Here is a 23,587-nt window from a genome sequence, read left to right on the forward strand (position 1 = left end):
AAAGAGCAGACTGAAGTTTGAGCCAGTGAATCCTTGAAAAAGACACATATCCAAATCCCTTTAGCAAGACGACATTTTTTTTTAGACTACTTGAAATGAAGACTGGGACTCCTGAGAGATCATTTGTCCCCAGAGATTTATTTTTTACTTATGTATAAAATGCACACAACACAGTAAAATATCAGAGCAATGTCTTTTTAAAGTAGTTTTAGGATGGGATTTGTGAAGGGAAAGGGGAGTTTAGGAATGAAGGAAGGAAGAAAATGCCAATAAAGAGGAATTTACCATGAGCTGCAACTCTCCAACTACTTATTTTAAACCTTTACCACTGCATCTATATCGAAAACTGTGATTATAGCTTTTCAGCTGGTCAAGCATTTCTTGAGATTTTCAAAGCATTTTTTTTTTTTTTTTTGTAGAGACAGAGTCTCACTTTACCACTCTTGGTAGAGTGCCGTGGCATCACACAGCTCACAGCAACCTCCAATTCCTGGGCTTAGGCGATTCTCTTGCCTCAGTCTCTCTAGTAGCTGGGACTACAGGCACCCCCCACAACACCCAGCTATTTTTTTGTTGCAGCTTGGCACGGGCCGGGTTTGAATCCACCTTGGTACATGGGGCCAGCACCCCACCCACTGAGCCACGGGTGCCACCCCACAGCATTTTTTAAAGGAACAAATGATACATTCTTTCCTTGATAAAGGACTGATGAGTTCCACAGCCAGAAGTTAAGGGAAATATCTCTTCCCTGGCCCCGTTTAGAGTCTGCTTTTGTTGTCTACTAGTTCTCTGCTGTTATTTCCCACCTTTTTATATCACTCTTACTGGTTTGTACATAGAAGGGGAATGTTTTTCTACCAGTCCATTTTATAATACTGAGAATTTCTGTCTCTTTGAATTGCTCAAAGTTTAGACTTTAAAAAAGAAGGCTCAGTGCATGGCTCACACCTGTAATTCCAAAGATTAGGGAGGCCAAGACAGAAGGATCACTTAAGTCCAGCAGTTGGAGGTTGCAGTGAGCTATATTTGCACCACTGCCCTCTAGCCTGTGCAACAGAGTAAGACCTTGTCTCTAAAACAAAACTAACAAAACGCTTTAAGAAGAGAGTTTTCATAATCTATCTTCGTAGGTCTTCCTGTCTCTATTGCCACACTGAAGGATGGTCCATCTTCTATAATACACCGTTTAGACAATGCAAGCCTGCACATCCACAGTCTACTTGAGAATGGATTCTCCCTCAGCTCTGCATAAGGTCTCTGAGATCTGTTTTGCTGTGGGCCTCGCTCCTTGATGGCAAAAGAATACTTAGTAGGAATAGTTTGGCAGGTAATTACAGTGACTTACACAGGGAAGGGTTATCAGTCTTAGTTCAAGAGAAAATCTGAAGATAATACAAGAGCTAAATTCTTCGGAGAACTACTTAATCTCTCTGTAAAATAATAACTGTATTTTCTTCATAGCTTTCTTTTTCCTTTTTTGAGACTATATAGGTAATCTATTAAGAAACTTCTGTGTCTTAATACACAGCAAGGGTTCTCTCTGTGGTAACCATGTTGGTCATTAATGTCTCTCCAGTCATCTTTCTCTAGTGCTTACAGCTCCTCTAAACTTGAGAAAGTGTTCTAGACCAATTTCCAGAGTAGGATGTGTGGAAGTGAGGTTAAATCACACTACTATCATTTTGTCTTTATATGATATCTTCTACTGTCACATTATAAAGATATGATGGGTTTGTGTGGCACTAAGGGTGTGGCATCTAAATGGAAGTCAGACCAGTCATTATTATGCTTCCATGGAGCCCAGTAACCAGTGTTTTATACAAGAAAAACTAAAACAACTGAAGTTAAAAAAAAAAAAAAACTTTTAAATTGGGGATTCTGAATGTGAGATTTATGAATGGGCTTCAGGATATAGAAAACCACCTGACATTTCATTGAAACAGATTTTCTTGATCTTGGCGCTCTTGATATTTGGGGCCAGATCATTCTGGGGATGGTCCTGTGCACTGTGTTCAGCAGGATCCCTGATGTGTCCTCACTAGATGCCAGTAACATCTCCCAGTCATGGGTTATGATAGTGAAAAGTATCTCCAGACCTTGCCAAATGTCTCCTGGGGGCATATTCTCTCTTCTCCTTGAGAACCACTGTGATAATGCCTGGTACACAGGATGTCTGTGCATTTTTTTTTCCTGGAAGGCTCGTCAATTTTATTATATTCTTGAAAAGGTCTATGATCTCAGAGAGTTAGAACCAATCCCTAAATGTCTTTCAGATTGATAATGGAAAAACATCTCCAGCTAAGGTTGTGCAAAAAATGGTAAGCCATCATGCGACTCATTAAAATGCGCAATTTGAAAATTTAGTGTAAAATATATACCTACCCATTTATTACTTTCAGCTACTCTAAAAATGCACACTACAAAATCTGTATCTGGGAAAGCATCTTACTTCAAAAACTGTTATTCCCAGACGGCCTGCCTCTTAAAATAGTGCCTTCAGTTGATACTCCCGCAACCATGTACGGAATCCAGCTCTAAACTGCCAAAGGGACTAGTGCTAAAGTCAGAAAAAAAAAAAGACATCAACTCCAGAGGCAAAATCAAAACCAGTTTTTTCTCCGAAAAGACATCAAATAGAGACGCCTTCTTTGGAAACCTTTTTCAAGGTCTCTCTCTCTGCCTCGCTCTTGCTCTTCCCCTGCCTCCTTCCCTCCTCTCTCTCTCTTTTCTTTTCTCTGGCTGCTGCCTCCCTTCTTTTCTTTCCATCCCTCCTTGCCATCAGTTTTGCAGTCTGCCCCATTTATTTATTATTTATTTATTTTTTATTGTTGGGGATTCATTGCGGGTACAATAAGCCAGGTTACACTGATTGCAATTGTTAGGCAAAGTCCCTCTTGCAATCATGTCTTGCCCCCATAAAGTGTGACACACCCCAAGGCCCCACCCCCCTTCCTCTGTCCCTCTTTCTGCTTTTCCTCCCCCTCCATAACCTTAATTGTCATTAATTGTCCTCATATCAAAATTGAGTACATAGGATTCATGCTTCTCCATTCTTGTGATGCTTACTAAGAATAATGTCTTCCACTTCTATCCAGGTTAATACGAAGGATGTAAAGTCTCCATTTTTTTTAATGGCTGAATAGTATTCCATGGTATACATATACCACAGCTTGTTAATCCATTCCTGGGTTGGTGAGTCTGCCCCATTTATTTGACCACTTGTCAAGAGCTTCTTCAAAGTCCAACAGGGTCTCTTAAATTACTCTTTTCTTTTTCTTTTTTTTTATTGTTAAATCATAGCTGTGTACATTAGTACAATCGCCTGTACCCATTCTAAGATGCACCATAGATGTGGCCCCACCCATTACCCTCCCTCTACCAAAACCTCCCCCCTCCCTTCCCCTTGGCCCTTTCCCCATACTCTTGTGCTATAGTTGGGTTATAGTCTTCATGTGAAAGCTATAATTTAGCTTCATAGTAGGGCTGAGTACATTGGATACTTTTTCATCCATTCCTGAGATACTTTGCTAAGAAGAATATGTTCCAGCTCCATCCATGTAAACATGAAAGAGGTAAAGTCTCCATCTTTCTTTAAGGCTGCATAGTATTCCATGGTATACATGTACCACAATTTGCTAGTCCATTCGTGGGTCGATGGGCACTTGGGCTTCTTTCACGATTTAGCAATTATGAATTGGGCTGCAATAAACATTCTGGTACAGATGTCTTTGTTATATTGTGACTTTTGGTCTTCCGGGTATAAACCTAGTAAAGGAATTATAGGATCGAATGGCAGGTCTATTTTTAGGTCTCTAAGTATTCTCCAAACATCCTTCCAGAAGGAACGTTTAGTGGGCATTCCCACCAGCAGTGTAGAAGTGTGCCCTTTCCTCCACATCCATGCCAACATTTCTGGTTTTGGGATTTTGTTATGTGGGCTACTCTTACTGGGGTTAGGTGATATCTCAGAGTAGTTTTGATTTGCATTTCTCTGATGATTAAGGATGATGAGCTTTTCTTCATGTGTTTGTAGATCTTGCGTCGGTCTTCTTTAGAGAAGTTTCTCTTGAAGTCCCTTGCCCACCCTGAGATGGGGTCACGTGTTCTTTTCTTGTTAATATGTTTGAGTTCTCTGTGGATTCTGGTTATTAGACCTTTCTCAGAGGTATAACCTGCAAATATTTTCTCCCATTCTGAGGGCTGTCTGCTTGCTTTACTCACTATGTTCTTGGCTGTGCAGAAGCTTTTTAGTTTGATCAGGTCCCAGTAGTGTATTTTTGATACTGCTTCAATTGCCTGGGGAGTCCTCCTCATAAAATATTCACCCAGGCCGATTCCTTCAAGTATTCCCTGCACTTTCTTCAAGTATTTTTATAGTTTCATGTCTTATGTTCAAATCTTTAATCCAGTGAGAGTCTATCTTAGTTAATGGTGAAAGGTGTGGGTCCAGTTTCAATCTTCTACAGGTTGCCAGCCAGTTTACCCAGCACCATTTGTTAAATAGGGAATCATTTCCCCACTGAATGTTTTTAATTGGCTTGTCAAAGATCAAATAACGGTAAGTAGCTGGATCCATCTCTTGGTTCTCTCTTCTGTTCCAGACATCTACTTCTCTGCTTTTGTGCCAGTACCATGCTGTTTTGATCACTATGGATTTATAGTACAGTCTCAGGTCTGGTAGCGTGATTCCTCCTGCTTTGTTTTTATTGCTCAGTAATGTTTTGGCTATTCGAGGTTTTTTCTGATTCCATATAAAATGAAGTATTTTTTCAAGATCTTTAAAGTATGACAATGGAGCTTTAATAGGAATTGCATTAAAGTTATATATTGCTTTGGGCAGTATGGCCATTTTAACAATGTTGATTCTTCCCAGCCATGAGCATGGTATGTTTTTCCATCTGTTAACGTCTTCGGCTATTTCTTTTCTTAGAGTTTCATAGTTCTCTTTGTAGAGATCTTTCACGTCCTTTGTTAGGTACACTCCCAAATATTTCATCTTCTTTGGCACTACTGTGAAAGGAATAGAGTCCTTGACTATTTGTTCGGCTTTGTTATTGTTGGTATATATAAAGGCTACAGATTTATGGGTGTTGATTTTGTAGCCTGAGACATTGCTATATTCCTTGATCACTTCTAAGAGTTTTGTAGTAGAATCCCTAGTGTTTTCCAGATATACGATCATATCATCTGCGAAGAGTGAAAGTTTGATCTCTTCTAACCCTATGTGGATCCCCTTGATTGCCTTTTCTTCCCTAATTGCAATGGCTAAAACTTCCATTACAATGTTAAAGAGCAATGGAGACAATGGGCAACCTTGCCTGGATCCTGATCTGAGTGGAAATGATTTCAGTTGAACTCCATTCAATACGATATTGGCTGTGAGTTTAGTGTAGATGGCCTCTATTAGTTTAAGAAATGTCCCTTCCATACCAATTTTATTAAGGGCTCTGATCATGAAGGGATGCTGGATATTATCAAAAGCTTTTTTGGTATCAATTGAAAGAATCATATGATCTTTATTTTTAAGTTTGTTTATGTGTTGAATTACATTTATAGATTTATGTATATTGAACCAGCCTTGAGACCCAGGAAAAGTCCGACTTGGTCATGGTGTATAATTTTTTTGATGTTGTTGGATTCTGTTTGTTAGGACCTTATTGAGTATTTTAGCATCTATATTCATTAGTGATATTGGTCTATAATTTTCTTTTCTTGTTGGGTCTTTCCCTGGTTTGGGGATCAAGGTGATGTTTGCTTCATAGAATGTGCTGGGTAATATTCCTTCTTTTTCTATATTGTGGAAGAGGTTTAGTAGTATGGGTACTAGTTCTTCTTTAAATGTTTGGTAGAATTCTGACATAAAGCCATCTGGTCCCGGGCTTTTCTTTTTAGGGAGATTTTGTATAGTTGATGCTATTTTAGAACTTGATATAGGCCTGTTCAACATTTCCACTTTGTTCTGGCTAAGTCTTGGTAGGTGGCGTGCTTCCAGGTATTGGTCGATTTCTTTCAGATTTTCATATTTGTGAGAGTAGAGTTTCTTGTAGTATTCGTTAAGGATTTTTTGAATTTCTGAGGGGTCTGTTGTTATTTCATCATTACCATTTCTGATTGATGAACTTAGAGATTTTACTCTTTTTTTCCTGGTTAGGTTGGCCAAAGGTTTATCTATTTTATTGATCTTTTAAAAAAACCAGCTTTTGGATTTATTGATCTGTTGTATAGTTCTTTTGTTTTCAATTTCATTTAATTCTGCTCTGATTTTGGTTATTTCTTTTCTTCTGCTGCGTTTGGGGTTGAAGTGTTCTTCTTTCTCCAGTTGCTTGAGATGTTCCATTAAGTTATTGACTTCCTCTCTTTCCATTTTCTTGAAGAAGGCTTGCATTGCTATAAATTTCCCTCTTAGGACTGCCTTTGCAGTATCCCAGAGGTTCTGGTAGTTCATGTCTTGATTGTTTTTTTTTTTTTCATGTCTTTATTGTTGTTTTGTTCCCAAAATATGGTGATTTCCTTCTTAATCTCATCTATAACCCATGTATCCTTCAGCATAAAGTTGTTTAGCTTCCATGTTTTTGTATGTGTATGCAGGAAACTACTCTTTAAGGTCTTCCTTCCTACCTGTGTCTTTTCCTAAGGGTGGGAGGAAAATGAGAAAGAGCAGACTCAGAAAAGCAAACAGGGGAAGTCCCAAGGAGACCAACACCATTATCTCTGGGTGTGTCTGTGTGGATATTTCTGGGTAAGATCAACACTTGAATTGGTAAACTCAGCAAAGTAGACTGCCTTCCTTAGTGTGGGTGGGCATCATCTCATCTGTTGAGGACTTGAATAGCACAAAAGGTGGAGGAAGGTTGAATTTGTTCCCTTTTCTTCCTGTCTGCTTGCTTGAGTTTGGACATCAGTCTTCTTTTGAGCTCAGACTGAGGTTTACACCATCAACTCCCCTGATTCTCAGGCCTTTGGACATGGGCCAGTATTATACCACAAGTTTTCAGATGGCAGGTTGTGGTACTTCTCAGTCTCTATTATCATGAGAGCCAATTCCTCATAATACATCTCCTTTTAAAATATTTATCTCTATCATCTACCTATCTAATCTATAATCTTCTCTTGGTTCTGTTTCTCTGGAGAATGCTAACTGATATAAATTTAACCACACACAAAAACTCTACTAATTTATAGCTCTGCCTCTCACTTTGTTACTTGATAGCACAAATTCCATTTTTATAATCATACTCTTTGCTGATTAACAGATTTATAACGACTTAGTATGTGTATGTCTTTTGAATTCTGTAAAAATTAAAAGGGGAGTTACAAATCAAAATTTTAATATGTTTTTTGTATTTATCCGTATATTTATTAGGTAACTTTATATTTATGAATGGCTTAGAGTTTCTGTCTAGTGTGTTTTCACTTCAACTTAAAGAGCTCATATTAGCTTTTCTTGTTGCAAAATTCTATGGTAATGAACTCCCTCAGTTTTTGTTTAGGAATGTGTTGATTTTTCCATTTCGAAAGACAGTTTTGTCATACACAAATTTGCTGATTGATAGTTTTATTTATTTATTTATTTATTTATTTTTAGCACTTTAAATATATCACCTCCTTCCTTGTGGCTAGGAAATCTACTTATTGAGGCTTTCTTGCATAGGATGAGTCACTTTTCTCTTGATGCTTTCAAGGTACTCTGTATTTGGCTTTTGACGATTTGATTATGATGTGTTTCAATGTGGTTCTATTTGTTTATCCCACTTAGTGTACACTGAGCTTCTTGGATTTGTATAATATATTCATACCTCTCTTCTAATTTGAGAAGTTTCCAGCCATTATTTCTGTGAACAATCTCTCTGGCCCTTTCTCTCTCTTTCTCCTTCTGCAATTCTTATAATGCATATATTGACTTATTTCATGGTACCCCTTAGTCTCTCTGGCTCTGTTCATTTTTCTTCATTCTTTTTTTTCTTTTTGCTCCTCAAACTCAATAATTTCAAATGATTTGTCTTCATGTTTGTTGATTTCTTCTTCTTCTTTGACAGTTTGAGTCCACTGTCAAATCTCTCTAGTGAATATTTCAATTTAGTTATTGTATGTTTTGCCTCTAGACACAGTGTTTTTCCTATATTCAATACCCATTTGTTATGGACTAATTTTTTATGTCCTCCCCAAATTGATATATTGATTCCCTGACCTCCAGTGTGACAGGATTTGGGAATGGGACCTGTGGAAGGTAATTAGTGTTAGATTGGACAATGAGGGTGGTGCTCTCATGATGGGATTAGCACCCTGATGAGAAGAAACACCACAGAGCTGCTCTCTCTTCAAGGCCCCCACCCCCATCTGCCCTGTGAAGATATAGCAGTAAGGTGGCCACCTACAAACCAGGAAGGAATTCCTCACTAGAAATTGACCATGCAGGTACCTTGATATTAGACTTCTAGCCTCTGGAATAATGAGGAGATAAATCTCTGTTTATTAAGCACCAGTCTATGGTATTTTGTTAGAGTGGCCCGCACAGGTTAAGATACTATTTATTGAATGCTTTCTATATGCCCAGCACTAGGGTTGATGCTGAGAATGAAAGAAAAATAAGACATAGTCTTGGATCTTAAGAATCACAGAGTCTAGTTTGGGCAACTGAAATGTAAACTAATTATAGCCCTCCTCAGATGTGTCTCTCCCAGGTGAGAGCTGGCTCCTTTCTTGAGGAAAGTTTTCCTAAAGTTTACATCCACAACGTGGGTGCACATTATAATTGGGAGCACATTTTATACAGCAAAATACAGTACAGTAGAGTAATCAGCATCATGATTGCTAATATTTTTTAAGCACATACCATATACCCTGCACTATTTTAAGGTCTCTATGTTAAATTCATCTTATTCTATTAGGCACATACTAATAAGATTTCTATTTTATTGATGAAGAACCTGGATCACAAGGCCTTTAAATAAGTTGCTCCAGTTCATGGTATGATGATTTAAAGCAGCGGTTCTCAACCTGTGGGTTGCAACCAATGAAAATACATCCTGCATATCAGATATTTACATTATGATTCATAACAGTAGCAAAACTACAGTTATGAAAGCAATGAAAATAATTTTATGGTTGGGGGGTCACCACAACATGAGGAACTATATTAAAGGCATTTAGGAAGGTTGAGAACCACTGATTTAAATTTTCATGCAAAATTTTTGGAAACTCCTCTCTTCAAAAAGTGAGTACACTTCCCCTATTCCCTTAATTTGAATCAGACTTAGAGACTCAATTCTAATGAATGAAGTGGGGTGAAAGTGCTACCATGTGCTTCCTAGGAGGGTAAAAGACATTACCCCTCTCCTGGTTTTCTCTTGGATTGCACTCTCCTGAGGAAGTCAGGCATTTCACGGCAAGTGCTCTCAGAGTCACAGGGCTCTGAGGGGCTGTGCAGAGGCCCACAACGAAGGACCAATGGCCAGACCAACATACCAGCTGTTGTGAGTGAGCCTCACCAGCAATGGGGCCTACTGACTCAGTTGAGCCTTCAGGTGACAATCACCACCTGATAGACCTGAGACAGAACTGACCTCAGGTTTAACCCTCTTTTATTTTGTATTACTTTTAGGTTGGGTGGGAAAATATAAATAATTCTTTTCTCAGATAGGATCACTTCTGCAAGTGGTTATTTGCTGTTGGATGTTGATTGGGACATTGGTATTGCCTAAGTCGCAGAAGGTCGACTCTCTGCTGCCATCTTGTAGATACAATGAATGTTAATGCCCTGGGATTTGCACAGGGTGGAGGTTCAGTAAATGGTAGTTCATATTTCTCTCCCACATATGCAGTTAGAAGCATATAAGCCTTGCCCCCAAATGTAGTAGTTGTCAATATGTAACCATCACTTCCATCACTGAATATAACACCACTGGGCTGCAGCAAACCTACATTCCTTGCTACCCACTTTTGTATCAAGGTAACTGGAAAATCTACTCAGAGATTCAGAAGATAGTTTGTGAGTCGTTTCCTAATAACTTAGGACCACAGGGAGACAGATGGCCTTAAAGATATTGCAGTCAAGAAGAGGCAATGTGATCCTGGAATTCCATCACTAATCCTCTCAGCAGGTAAGACATCACAGTCCCTCTGTCCCCACTCCCATGTGCTCTCCACACAGAAATCTTGTTATCCACTGCTTAAATTCCAGAACAAATTTCCAGTTTTCCACCAGGTAATGTCAAACTTTCCAGTTTCTGTCCTGTCTACCTCGTCTCCCAACAATTCTCATAATTTTCAACTTAGAAATACTAGACTTTATGTAGTTTCCTGAGTAACCATCCGTCCAGCTCCACACTCCTTTTAACCTTGTTAACTCTTATAGGATTCAGCCTAGAGGTCATCTCATTGGGGTATCACCCTCCCTGCCAATGACCACTTCCCTGCCCTTTCTATTCACTGCTGGGGTGGACCCCCATCCTTCACACTCTGGTACGACTCTGAAGACGGCTCCCTGTGTGAGGTATGCTGTGTTGACATTATCTCTCCCAGTCCATTGTAAGCTCCTTGACACCAACTGCAGGATCATATTTAACTTGTATCTCCACTGTCTGGCAAACAGTAGGTGCTTAATACATGAGATAATGTATGGAAAGTACTCAGCACAACACCTGACAGAGTAAGTGTTCACTTCATGCCTTTGTTGCTGCTGCCGTTGTTAATTTGGTGATGGAACAAATGGTCACTTCTTACCTATCCACGAGTCAAAATTGGTGGAGTTTTCTGTTTGTTTTTTGTTTTCTTCCCAGCAACAACTAAAGAAAGAAGAGCTGGTTGGACAGAAAAAAATAGGAAAGACACGTAGAAATCAATGAAGAATCCAAAGACAGTAAATCAATAAAATATCAAAAGACAGTAAAGATAAGCAATTAAATAAGTGAAATCAAGTGAGACCAATGAGAAAATTAAACAAAGCAAGAGGAATTTGACAAATTTTCCTAGCAGCTAAGAGTCTCCACCAGGAAAGTAGCTTTGACAGAAGTGATAAATTCCTTACAATATGAGTCATGAAATACTAGACCAGACAAACCGCTCGAAGGTATATAGCAGTAGACATCCGGGTATTGGCTAACTGGATCATCTTTCATCTTCAATTTCTCTGATTCATTCATAAAATATTTACAGTAGGGCTGACAAACACTTGTGACATCTTTTCCTATGTGCTCTCTCCCTTTCATTTTCTGAAGGGAAAAGTGTACAGTTTTAATATTTAGTTAACATTACCAAGCCAGGGGACCGTGCAGATCAGAGGGGCTAATATCTAACACTAACAGTGGAGGATATAGAGGCAGCCATCTCACTGGAAATTTTTTTGATACAACATGATTATTTTGATTAAGTCTATATTGGAAATAAAAAAAAATCTTGGGGCAGATTTCTTCTGGGTATTTGTTGGATTATTCCTTCAATAAAGCTGGTGATTAAATTTCCTTTTATTTTAATAACAACCACACATAACATACAAGTTGTACTTTTTTTGTCTTGTCCCCTTCCACTGCCTCCTCCTCCCTCCTTTGCCCTGTTTTTCATCTAATAATTCCTAGAAGCAAAGCCAAACATTAGAAGAGCTGATATCACTATTCTCTTGCAGTTCTTTTCTTTAGCTTGGTAAATGTAGTCATATTTTCCCAGCTTTTTGTTGATCAGAATTTTGCCTAAAAAAATCTTTGTGAAGTATCTCTGAAAGAATTCTTTTAGAAAACTTCCAGCTTTCACTTTAGTTGGATTCTAGATGACTTTTTTCTTTTTGGTATTGTATTAACATGTAATACTATAGTATTACATTAAAAAAGGTAATACATTAAAAAGAGGTGGGGGGAAGCAGCAGAAAGAGGTGATGCTCTTATAGCTCCTCCCAAGGCCAGCCCCTTTCCCAGGCTCCCAGGCCAGGAAGGGGTCAGGGGCCAGTAAAGGACCTCCATCCTTGAATGGGGCCATTGTGTGTGGGCAGGGTGTTTGTCATCCTAAGGCATGGAGTCAGGCAGAAGTTCTCCTCCCACATGGTGGCCCCCAAAGGTGATTGCTGGTCAGAGAGCCAGATGCACACATAAGATATGATCTGTGTTTTTATGGGGCCCCCTGCCCTGGGAGTGGCAGTGAGGCATGCTGAGGACAGGGCTGCAGTCCCAGTTTTGCCGCAGCTGTATGACCTCAGACAAGTCCCCTCTTTGGGTGTATGACTTTGAGCAAGTCCCTCTTTGGGCATCTGTCTTCTGCTCTGTAACATCAGGAGGCTGCACTAGATGATCTCTCAGAGTCTTCCACGTTCTGTGGGCTAAGACTCCCTTCCCCACTCCAGCACACCCTCAGACTGGGATGATGATACTAAAAGGGCATTCTTAAGGCAGGAAGAAGGTGGTCTCAGCCCCTAGGTGGAGGCCAGAGTGGGCTGCAAAATGCTTGTGGGTGGGCAAGTGGGCGGGCAGTCAGGCAGACAAGGTGCTATGGGAACGAGGAGAGGGTGGCCTGGCCAGGGAAGAGGGCGCCCGAGCCCAGTCCACCCAATCTCTCAGCTACATTCCTTGTCCTGTTAGAATCAGGGAAAACACATCCAGTGTGTCTTGGGGTAGGAAAATGGCTTTTTCAAAAAATAGTTTCCTATAAAGCATCAAAAAAACAAAACAAAACAAAAACTAGGTAATGTAATACTATAGTATTGCATTAAAACAAAACAAAACAAAAACTAGGCTATTAGGGATTTGTGAGCCACTCGGGCAAGACCATAGACTGAAAAGTGAATGGGGGCAGGGAGCTTCCTATACAGCCCCTTGTTTTAGTGACAGGAAACCAAATTTCAGGATACACAGTAAGGTCACAAGTCTAGTAAATGTTAAATGTGGACTGGATCCCAGATGTCCTTGTTCTTCATCTAGAACTTTTCTTATTATATCAGGCACTTACCTGGTGGATGGAGAAAATTAGTTGCTATGTATATATTTTTTTCTCCAGTCTAATTCTAGCAACATAACTATCATGAAAATAGCAACAGCCAACGCCCAGTGAATGCTTACTGTGTGTCCTATGCTGTTCCACACTTTTATGTGCCTTAACCTACTTCAGTCACAACGTCATAATCCCCACCTTACCCATGAGAAAACTGAGACACACAGGCTATCTTACTTTCCAAGAGTAATCTACCTTAGGCAACAGAAGACAGAGAGAGGATGGCACAGCAAGGCCTGGCTCCAGCACAGATGCACCCGTTATATCTGGCAGCCTAGCAGCAAAAGTACTACTGCCTCTGAGGCTTGGAAAGCAATGGAAATGCCTATCCCTTGCTTGAATGTTCATATTTCAGTGATTTCTAATGTCACTGTTGTAGCTTTGCATTTTTGTAGCCCCTCTTTCACATAACCATTAATAAATGTGCAACCTCACTCCCTTAGAATTCTCTGAACATAATCACATTAATCTTGCAATGGTGTGAAAATATGAACTCAGTGATTTTTTTTCTATCTTTGTAAACTTCCTACAGGTAAAATTATTAAGAATTCTTTCCCAAACCACTGATCAAAGTAAACATAATTATAAACAAAAAGATCTATGAAAAGACCAGTATAACAATTTCAAGAAGGGAAGAGAAATTATTTAATGTATATATTCTATTGTAAACATCAGGAAAAATTGGCCTAAGAATTTATAGAAATTTGTTTAGAATATTTAACTAAAATAAAATCCATAGAATATAACTTTGCATCAGACGTCCTCAAAATATACTTCAACCGCAAAGTTCGGCTGGTAAACACTCCATGTTCTTGGTTTGTGTGGGTTATCCAGTTGCTCTCTTGGTAGATATAGCCTATGGATAGAAAAAAGAAATTACACATTCTATTTTAGGCTAACTGAAAAGCCATGCAGTGGGACACCCTTGTTACAGCTTTAAAAAAAAGGACTTGTTCGCCATGACCAGAGAGCCGCAGCCCCTTTTTTTTGGTGTCCCAGTTGGCGCCTTCCACCTTTCTGGTGAGATGCAGAGTATCTTATGGTCAGTAACACATGTTATGGATTCTTTTAACATTGTCTTTTATGAAATTAAGGACATTCTGGTTTAATAAAATATCTAAATTTCTATATGTGACAGAAGTCATTCAGAAAGTAGATGTGTATTAAAACCCAGGAATAAAGTACTGTGTCACTTTTAAATGATGGAAGTTGGCAGTTTTGGTTAAACAACAATCTCATGACTAACAAATACAGTTTTACCAAGTAGAATATAAATTTAGAAACTCATATAAAAATGATCTAACTTGTTGCTTCTCCAATAGGAACATGTTTTTTTCTTTTTGAGATAGAATCTCACTATGTCACCCTGGTTAGAACACCGTGGCGTCACAGCTCACAGCAACCTCCAACTCTTGGGCTTAAGCGATTCTCTTGTCTCAGCCTCCCAGGTAGCTGGGACTATACGTGCTGCCACAACGCCCAACTATTTTTTGGTTGCAGTTGTTTAGCTGACCCAGGCTGGGTTCGAATCTGCCACCCTCAGTGTATGTGGCACCGGCTGGTGCTATAACTACCATGCTGCAGGCGCTGAGCCAGGGACACGGTGTTTTTTTTTTTTTGTTTGCTTTGAGACAGAATCTCACTCTTGCCCAGGCTAGAGCACAGTGACCTCATCATAGCTCACTGCATCCTCAAATTCCTTGGATCAAGTGATCTTTCTGCCTCAGCCTCCCAAAGTTGTGGGATTAAAGGGGTGAGCCTCTACATCCATAATCATGACCATAGTATTTTAAAGGAAAAAAAATATATACTTTAGTAAGGACCACTTTTAAAGTACAGCAACAAATCTACTCTCACTACGGATTTGCTGAGCTTTGCTCATGTTGTAAGTCAAAGTTTATTGTTATATGCATCCAGGAACAAAATTAGTCAAAATTTGTCATGAAATACAAAGGTTACTCTATGAAAGTCCATTAAGTGTATGTGATTTTCATGTAGGGAGCCCAGATGTAATTTACTGTTTCCTCAATTGATGCAGGAGGTTATTAAATCAAAATCAGACTTGAAGAAAATAACCAGGTTTGGATGTAACAACAACCATTAATTCATGCCACATACAATCACAGCCACTTCTTCAAGTAAATAATTTTTAAACTTTAATTTTTTTTCCTTTTGCATCAGATTGTGTGGTGATGCCAAAAATCTCAATTTTCACCATCACAGTACAAATGCTCTTTAAAGTAGAGAACTTGCAGACTTAGGAATGAGTTTCCAGATGTGGCAGAAGGTCCTTTGGAATAAAACTCTTCAAATACAATTAATAATTAGTTTTTGTTTGTTCGTTTTAGAGAGAGGGTCTTGCGCTTCTACCCAGATCACTGGCACAGTCATGCAACCTCCAACAGCTGGGCTCAGGCAATCTTCCCACCTCAGCCTCCTGAGTAGTTGGGACTACAGGCACACACCATCATGCTTAGCCAAGTTTTTTACATTTTGTACAAATAGGGTCTTACTATATTGTCATCTCGAACTCCTAGCCTCAAGCAGTCCTCTTACTTCAGCCTCCAAAAGTGCTAAGAATATAGGCAGGAGCCACTGCTCCTAGTGAGTACTTAAAAAAAAAAAAGGTTTCATAATATAATTATTAGAAAATCATGTTTAAGTGGGAGACCATCACTTAATGATTTTTTCTGCAGTCATCCTTAATGCCTATTGTGTCTTGTAACTTCTGCCTCAGATGAGCTTTTAAGAAAGCTGAAGTCTCCCTAGATCCTGCCTTACTTCAGCATAGAGTTTGGTGGTGGTCAGTCATCAGTAACTCAACACCTACTGGGGGCTTGCCACATTCAAGGTACTAAGCAGACTCATATTAAACTTTCATGGGAAGAATTTATCACACTTGAGATCTGATTATTATACATATGTGTGTGTGTGCGTATGTATGTATGTGTGTATATATATATTTATTAACATACATAAACATATATGTTTAATATTATACATATTTAGTAACACACATATAAACATACGTTATATATTACATATATTTATTAACATATATAAACATATATGTTTTTTACATATATATATTTTTATTTTATTTATTTTTTTAGGACAGAGTCTCACTCTCTTGCTTAGGCTAAAGCTCAAATAACACAAACTCTGGGCTCAAATGATCCTCTTACCTCTGCCTTCCCAGTAGCTGAAACTACAGGCAAGCACTGCCCCTCCTGACTAATTTTTCTGTTTTCACTTTACCGGCTCTTGCTCTTGCTCAGGCTGGTGTGGAACTCCTGAGCTCCAGTGATCCTCCTGCCTTGGCTCCACAGAGAGCTGGGATTATAGGCATGAGCCACCATGCCCAGCCTGATTATAATACTATGCTATGGACCCTGAGGACAATGCAGCCTATCTTGGTTTCAGAACAATTGTATATATATATATTTTTTTTGTAGAGACAGAGTCTCACTTTACCGCCTTCGGTAGAGTGCCATGACTTCACACGGCTCACAGCAACCTCCAACTCTTGGGCTTCAGCGATTCTCTTGCCTCAGTCAGAACAATTGTATTTTAAAATAACTGGAGTAAGAGGAGTAAGGCAATGGAGAGTGGGAACTCAAGGATTTGACCTTTTCTATGAATTGAGCTTATGACCACCAGCCAAAGACATGCCCTTATGCCTTATACACAGATATTCAAGATGAGATTGTGTCTACTGAATTATATTATATCCATACCTGTTCTTTTTTATGAAAGATGTGTGGAACCAAAAGAAGAATGCACAATTGTCGTAGCATTTAGGAAGATTCTAGAAAGATGTGATTAAGAACGGTTATTTTCATAAGAACATCAATACTGAGAACTAACCATTCTAAAAGGATTAAAATTACATTCTTTATTCCTTCATAAATTTGTCAAACAATTATAGCAATTATATATGGAACACTCTGCAGCTTATAACAATACAATCAAGTCACAAATATAGCTTTAAGACAAGCGGTTGATTTCTCTTGTTTTTATCAACATTTTCAAGGAAATGTAGTTTTCTATGATAAGATATTTATACATCTAGACATTCATCTTTTAATCTGGTTCAGATAGTGCTAAACAGAATCTACAATATGTCTCTCTCTATATGCCACAACATAATTGTTTCAAATTCTTCTGATTTTTGTTGCCTCAGCATCTATTTTAAATCTATCCAAGTTTCTCATAGTAGAAGCCAGGGTCAGTTGCCCTTGATCTCTACCTTATCCCATTTCCTCAATGGGATTTATCAAGATATTTGCCTTATACATCCACGTCCTGGTGATCACCTCCCTGTGGGAGAACTAGTACAACCTACTTGCCCTACCCCACAGACCCCCAAGACTCCACATGGGCTATGTGGATATGTCACAGTGAGCCCCTCTCAGTCACAGTGTGACTCCACGTAATTGGGCCTGCCTGCCTTAAACCCACCAATTAGACCCTTCCACACAGGAAACCCGCTCAGGTAACATCTTAGACCCCAATAAAGGCTTCACCACTCAGGTCCCTCTCTCTCCATTGCTCCCTGTGCACTAGCCAAGCTCAGCTGTCCCGGATGGCTCCACCCTGCTAGTTGGCCCTGGAAGGTGTGCAGCCTTCTTCTCTCTGGGGTCTGTAAGTAATAAAAACCGCTTCTGTTAGTTCACGTCTTTTGTTGTGCTGCCTGCTGTTTCATCTGACCCACACACCTACACCCAACTCTCCTCCTAGTCAGTGGCTGTCTTGGTAGGACTAAACTGAACATGAGCCAGACCGAGAGCCGCAGGGTGGCTTTCATGAACAAATTTCTGTGAGAGGGACGCGTGGTTAAGGGCCAGACACTAGGCAGTGAACCTCCCGCCAGGATAAAAAGTATCCCATGAAAAGCACACTGTGAACACCCACGACTACCTGACCAGGAGCCACATTGAACAGGGCAAGATCGTAGAGTCATTGTCCAGAGAGAGACCTCATGACCAAATTAGAAGAACACACAATACTTATCGTCTATTTCTACAAGGAGCCGTTACACCTAGTAATTAACCAACATTATTGGTGATGACAGAAACACCTAAAAAAATTTTAAAGTGCTTTCACCTCACAGCCCTTGATAATCACAAAGCCTGAATATGACCAAGGGCCTCGCGGCCAGTGACCTTTACACCATTGCTTTTGCTAAGAGGCCACTGTTCAAGCAAGAATTCAGTGACTGCAATCTTCAAGGGAAACATGTGATGTGGGAACCATCCAGATCACTTGCTTCACTATGCTGACCACTTCATACATGATAGATTATCCTTCAGCAGCCACCATGCAGAGGATGAAGGAAGGCATAGGAAATTCTTTTTAAATTGATCAACATAGTTACCTGTTGGCAGTTCTGGCTGACATTTTAATACAGATAGCAAAGAAATTAAACTCTTAAGGCTTAGAAATCTGTTATATACAGAAGAATGTTCAGGTATAAATTTTATGACTGGTGAGTATATATTATACAATTATATCCAGAGTAAGGACAATCAAAGACATTCTCATTTTTCATAGAGTAAATATGGCATTAATTAATACTACTTACAACACTGTCATATCAACTAAGAGGATAGTCAAATCTCTCTTACTTTAAAGTAGTTTATAAATTATGGGTAGCAAGTTGTTATAAAGATGAATTTTGTATTTTTTCTTTTTGGATATTAACACACATAAATTGATTTTTCTAATTAAATACATTCTTCTTTGTAAAAATTTTGTTCTGGATCTAATTTGTTTTTTTACTACCCCTCCCTGGCAAGGGGTTGACATCTGTTATTTCCCTTTTTGGAAACTGTAGCAAAGGAAATCCCAAACCCAAATCAGTCAAAACATCAGACAACAACAAAGGCAAAGGCTGTTTCTTGATTACTCACAGAAGAGGAGAAAAACTGAACTTTAACATCATCAGAGAGAGGTGGACAGTGGAATAAATGTATTACTACTCTGTTGGATTCCATGTCATAAAGTATCTGTGAATAAAACCATAGAATTCAGAAGTATAAACCTACTGATGATATCAGTGAAGTCCATTTTCACTTATCATTTTCACCTATACTTATCAAGTACTTTTGATCTCACAGCCCATTTACTACATGTATAAATAATTATTAATAATCTTTTCTATAAAGTTGAAATACTATTGTTCATAATTTGTAAAGGCCAACATGTTTAATGGTTACTGATGAAAATAATCTGAAGAATCTTTTGAAAAGTTAAGTATTTAATATTCTACTAGAGTTTAGCCAATTAAATTTTATGGCTTAGTGCTGTTATTATAAATGTCACCTACTTTTTATATGTTGAGGCCTAATTTGGCAAAATATTGATTAAATAATAATGGCACCTACAGTGAGGAAGGTCCATGCTAGGCCCTGTGAAAAACATATAAGAAGGTGCAGACTTAGTTGGTCCCTTCAGGGAGCTGTGCACATAAGGAACAATAGTAGAGTGGTGTACAATTGGCAAGTTATATGTTCAAGACTGGGTGTGCTGTTATGTAGTGGTGTGTGTGCATGTATGTGTGTGTGATTAATAGGAAGTGTTCAATCAGAAAGCTTCATCAGGGAGATAGAAGTTGAGTTGGGCATGATAGAGGAGCCCTGAAAATAGACTCTAGTTAAAAGAGAGGAAAAGACCAAAACAAACAAACAAAGAAGCCCAAAGAAAATTCAAGAGTTGCGTTCCAACACTCTGGATGAGCCAGTCCATTTGGAATGGAGTCTGCAGGTCAAGTTACTGATGAAAATAATCAGAAGAATCATAGGGCTATTATATCTGGAGAGCTCGAAAGCCAGGGAAGTAAGAGTGAAGTTGGTGAAGAACATACTGGGGCATTTCTTATGTGACAAAGTGGCCTGATGTTTATCACATACAATGTTTATTTATTGATTGATAGTTCATAAAGCAAATTCATACATATTATCTAATTTATTCTCATAACTCTTGAGATGTGCTGGTTCTTTGACCACAGCACACAGTGTGTCTTTTGCTCTACCTACAGCTTTTCACAATGTAAGCAACATTTCAGGATGCATGTTTCAAAGAAAACTAGGCCTGAGAAAATGAGGTCTTGGGCTAGGTAGTGGCAGTGGGAACAGAAAGGTAGGGAGAGTGAAGAAAAATTTCAAAAATATATTCAACAAGAATTGGTGACTAACTACATAATAGGGGCCAAAGAGAGAATCAAAGGTACCAAAAAATTTTAAGACCCCATTGAAGGAATGCTGGTGCCGTTTACAGAATCAGAGGAAAGGCTCATTTGATACATTTGGATCATGTAATGTGTCTAAATTGTTGGAATGGACACTGTCCATGTAGCTCCTGCATCTACAACTCAGTGGGTATTCATAAATGTCTGCTCAGAAAATGAGAGAGCAAATAATTTAGACGAGTGAGATGGGTGAGAATAGGCAAGAATGGAGTGTTTGCTACAATAAGAAAAGAAAACGCAGGATCTGGCCTGGGTGAATGCTTTCAATATGCAGAAGCCAAGAAAGGAAGGGGAGAGAATAGGGTTGGTCAGGGGAGAATTTGAGGCAAAAAGCCTAGGAAGAAATTATGAATGTCTGTGGTTCTTAGACCTAAGAAGGAAGCTTTCTTTTTGTTTTAGAAAACATCTGTAGTTTTAGGCATTTCTTCATTTTAGCAAAACATTGCTTTGAATAAAGAGACCCTCCACCTCCCCCGCACCTCCACCTTCACCCCGCATTGTTTCTCATAGTGCCGTCCCAGAGAACCTGAGTCAGAATCACTTGGGACATTTCTAAGTCTACAGGTCGCCGGGCCCCATTCTAGTTTTCTGAATCACACTTTGGTGGTACGACCTAGGGATGTGCATCTTTACAAGCTCCTAAGTGGTCTTCACGCACAGTGGAATTTTAGAGTCGGTGCTATATATAAAAAAATATAAAATGACCCAGAAGAAGAGAATATGCCTAAAAGTGGCCAGACGTGTGAATTTAAAACCTTGATGGACTCCTGGGAACGCGCTCAGCATTTGTAAGAAAGTAAAAGGCAAGGCGAAAGTCTGACCTGAAACATACTTTTGGAAAATACCCTGACAAAACTGTTTTGAGCAATGAGGTCGATATATCTCTGGTTTGCATACAAACCCCAGTGACACTAAGTTGATGATAACCAGGAGCAACAGGGCATCTCATTATGATGAGTAAAGGGGTGTGGAGGTCAAAATACTGATTTGGCAAAGAGCTTTAAAACAAACACCAGAATTTTCAGCTCATGTTTTCTCTTACCTTATAGTTTTTCGATGCTAAGACGATCTTCCTCTGCATTAGTATTTGCAATTTTAAATCGTTGCCATTGCCTTGTCCAACACCTAAATGAATTCACAGTTAGGCTGCTTAGAAAAAAGATCAAAACATCTCAACAACTAACATTATGAAATAAAGACAGAAACATTATCACAGCTATTAGTATGTTAATATTTAATCATTTGATCTTCTATAGATTTTTCTCTTTAAGACACAGACTTCAAAAATCAATCCTGTCTCCTAAAGGTGAATTGATAAGACTAGAGAGAGAAGAAAAAAAAATGGCATCCCTTCACCTTTCTAGAAAAAAAAATAGAGAGAAGGTGACTTGTAATCTTTCTTGCTAATGTGCTATTTTCTTAAGACTTTTAGTCATGATGATTCTTCATTTTTTTTTTGTTTCTTTGTTTTTGAGTCAGAATCTCTTTCTGTCACCCAGGCTAGAGTGCAGTAGCATCATCTTAGCTCATCAAGACCTGAAACTCCAGGGTCCAAGCAAATCTCTTGGCTCAGCTTCCTGAGTAGCTGGGACTACGGGTGTGTACCACCAAACCCGGCCAATTTGTTGTCCTATTTTTTGTTCTTGTCAAGATGTGGTCTCACTCTTGATGCGGCTGGTCTCCAACTCTTGAGTTCAAGTGATCTGCCGGATTCTCCGGCAGTCGCAGTTGAGGGAAGATCGGGGCCAGCCCAATCTAGTCCCCGGGGCTGAGCGGGATGGTGAGCCACGATGGCCGGAACAGGAACACACAGAGCCGGGACTCTGTCGAAACAGGAACTCAACTTTATTGCGACAAGCAGCTGCTTATATAGGGCATGTGGAAGGGGCGGGGAAAAGAGGCGGGGACTGAGGTGGTGTGATGGGTGGTAACAGGGTTGGACCAATGGCATGATGCCACGTTCGCTGTATCTAGGTAGAGGCAGTTTCAGGCCCGGCCTTGCTGAGTCATTGCTATGCGGAAGTAGCTGGATGGATCTACTTCTAGTCAAGATCAGGAAGTTGCACTAGGCCTCAGGCATATGGCAGGGCCCAACAGTGATCCTCCCACCTCAGCCTCCGAGACAGTTAGGATTATAGGAGCGAGCCACTACATCTGGCCTAACCATGATGATTCTTAATAATAAATGCAGTGGTCTAAATTCTTCTTGCCCTACTTTATGTTTGGATCCTAATGCAATCTCTACCCAAATATAGAATTGTTATCTCCAAGTATTTTTGTGGTGGTCAGTCTGTATTTCCAGAAAAATGGTCTGTTGTCCTTTTTTTCAATTCAAATGATCCTTTAGCATTTCCTCAATGAACTGATCTCTCAAGCCTCCAATGAATTTTTATTGCTTTCCTTTCAACTCTGTACATTTCACTTAATTCACAAAACTAAGGCTTTTAAAAAATATTCTAATAACATAGTATATTGATCAATCTTGGTTGTGAGTCTCATGTCCTGCTCATTTTCTTTTTATTTCATTTTGTTTTCTCTAATGCTATGTTATTAATTCACTATTGGGAATCACAGTCTCCTGCCTCCTCAGTTCCCTCTGTCCCACTCCAGGTGCAGAACTATTTACTGCTGAGCTCTACATGAGAGCAGTGAGATGCAGATCTCACCTACCTGAACACTTACCACATGATAGGAAAAGAGCTTTGATTTATAAGCTTAAATTTCTACACATGTCAGCATTTTAAAATCATTTAAATATATTTACATGATTTAAAACTAAAAACCATGAAGAAAAAGGCTCCATCTCCCTAGCTTTCCACCTGTTTAGTTCCTCAGCTCTGAATATATAGCCGATTTTCTCTTTATATTTATGTGTGTAATCAAATATGTATATATATCCTCCAAGAGGTTTACATCTGTAAAAACACAATAAATACATATAATTCCCCTTTTGTTTTATAGACATAGTTGCATGCCATAGCATTGCCTTGTAGCTTGCATTTTTAAAGCATGTGCTAAAAATGGGTCTATAATCAATTGTATTCCACTGGACATATATAATTGGCATTTCTACTAATGAAAATTATGGAAGCCTCCTTTATCTACAGGGAATACATTTTATGATCCCCTGTGAATACCTAAAACCATAGACAGTATTGAATCCTCTGTATGCTATATTTTTTCTTATGTAGACATGTCTATGATAAAGCTTAATGTATAAATAAGGTACATTTAGAAATTAGCAACAATATTCAATAGAAAAGCAAAATTATAATGATATAAAAGTTATATGAATGTGACCTCTCTCAAAAAATATCTTAGTGTTTTGTGTTCTCATCTATTTTGGGATTGTACTTGACCATGAGT

General features: G+C 39.0%; 1 protein-coding gene across 1 annotated transcript in view; it reads right to left on the reverse strand.

Annotated features, from left to right (window-relative positions):
• Positions 1 to 17,494: 17,494 nt before the first annotated feature.
• LOC128566484 (phosphatidylinositol 3,4,5-trisphosphate 3-phosphatase TPTE2-like) overlaps positions 17,495 to 23,587 on the reverse strand; it is an 87,954-nt gene continuing 81,861 nt past the window's right edge. The window contains exons 16-18 of the mRNA XM_053563329.1: positions 21,264 to 21,346; positions 18,885 to 18,980; positions 17,495 to 17,614 (exon numbers count right to left, since the gene is read on the reverse strand). Of these exons, the coding sequence (XP_053419304.1) occupies positions 17,495 to 17,614; positions 18,885 to 18,980; positions 21,264 to 21,346 (299 nt within the window). The remainder of the gene's footprint in view (positions 17,615 to 18,884; positions 18,981 to 21,263; positions 21,347 to 23,587) is intronic.

This window comes from Nycticebus coucang, chromosome 15 (assembly GCF_027406575.1).
Source record: "Nycticebus coucang isolate mNycCou1 chromosome 15, mNycCou1.pri, whole genome shotgun sequence".
NCBI lineage: Eukaryota > Metazoa > Chordata > Mammalia > Primates > Lorisidae > Nycticebus > Nycticebus coucang.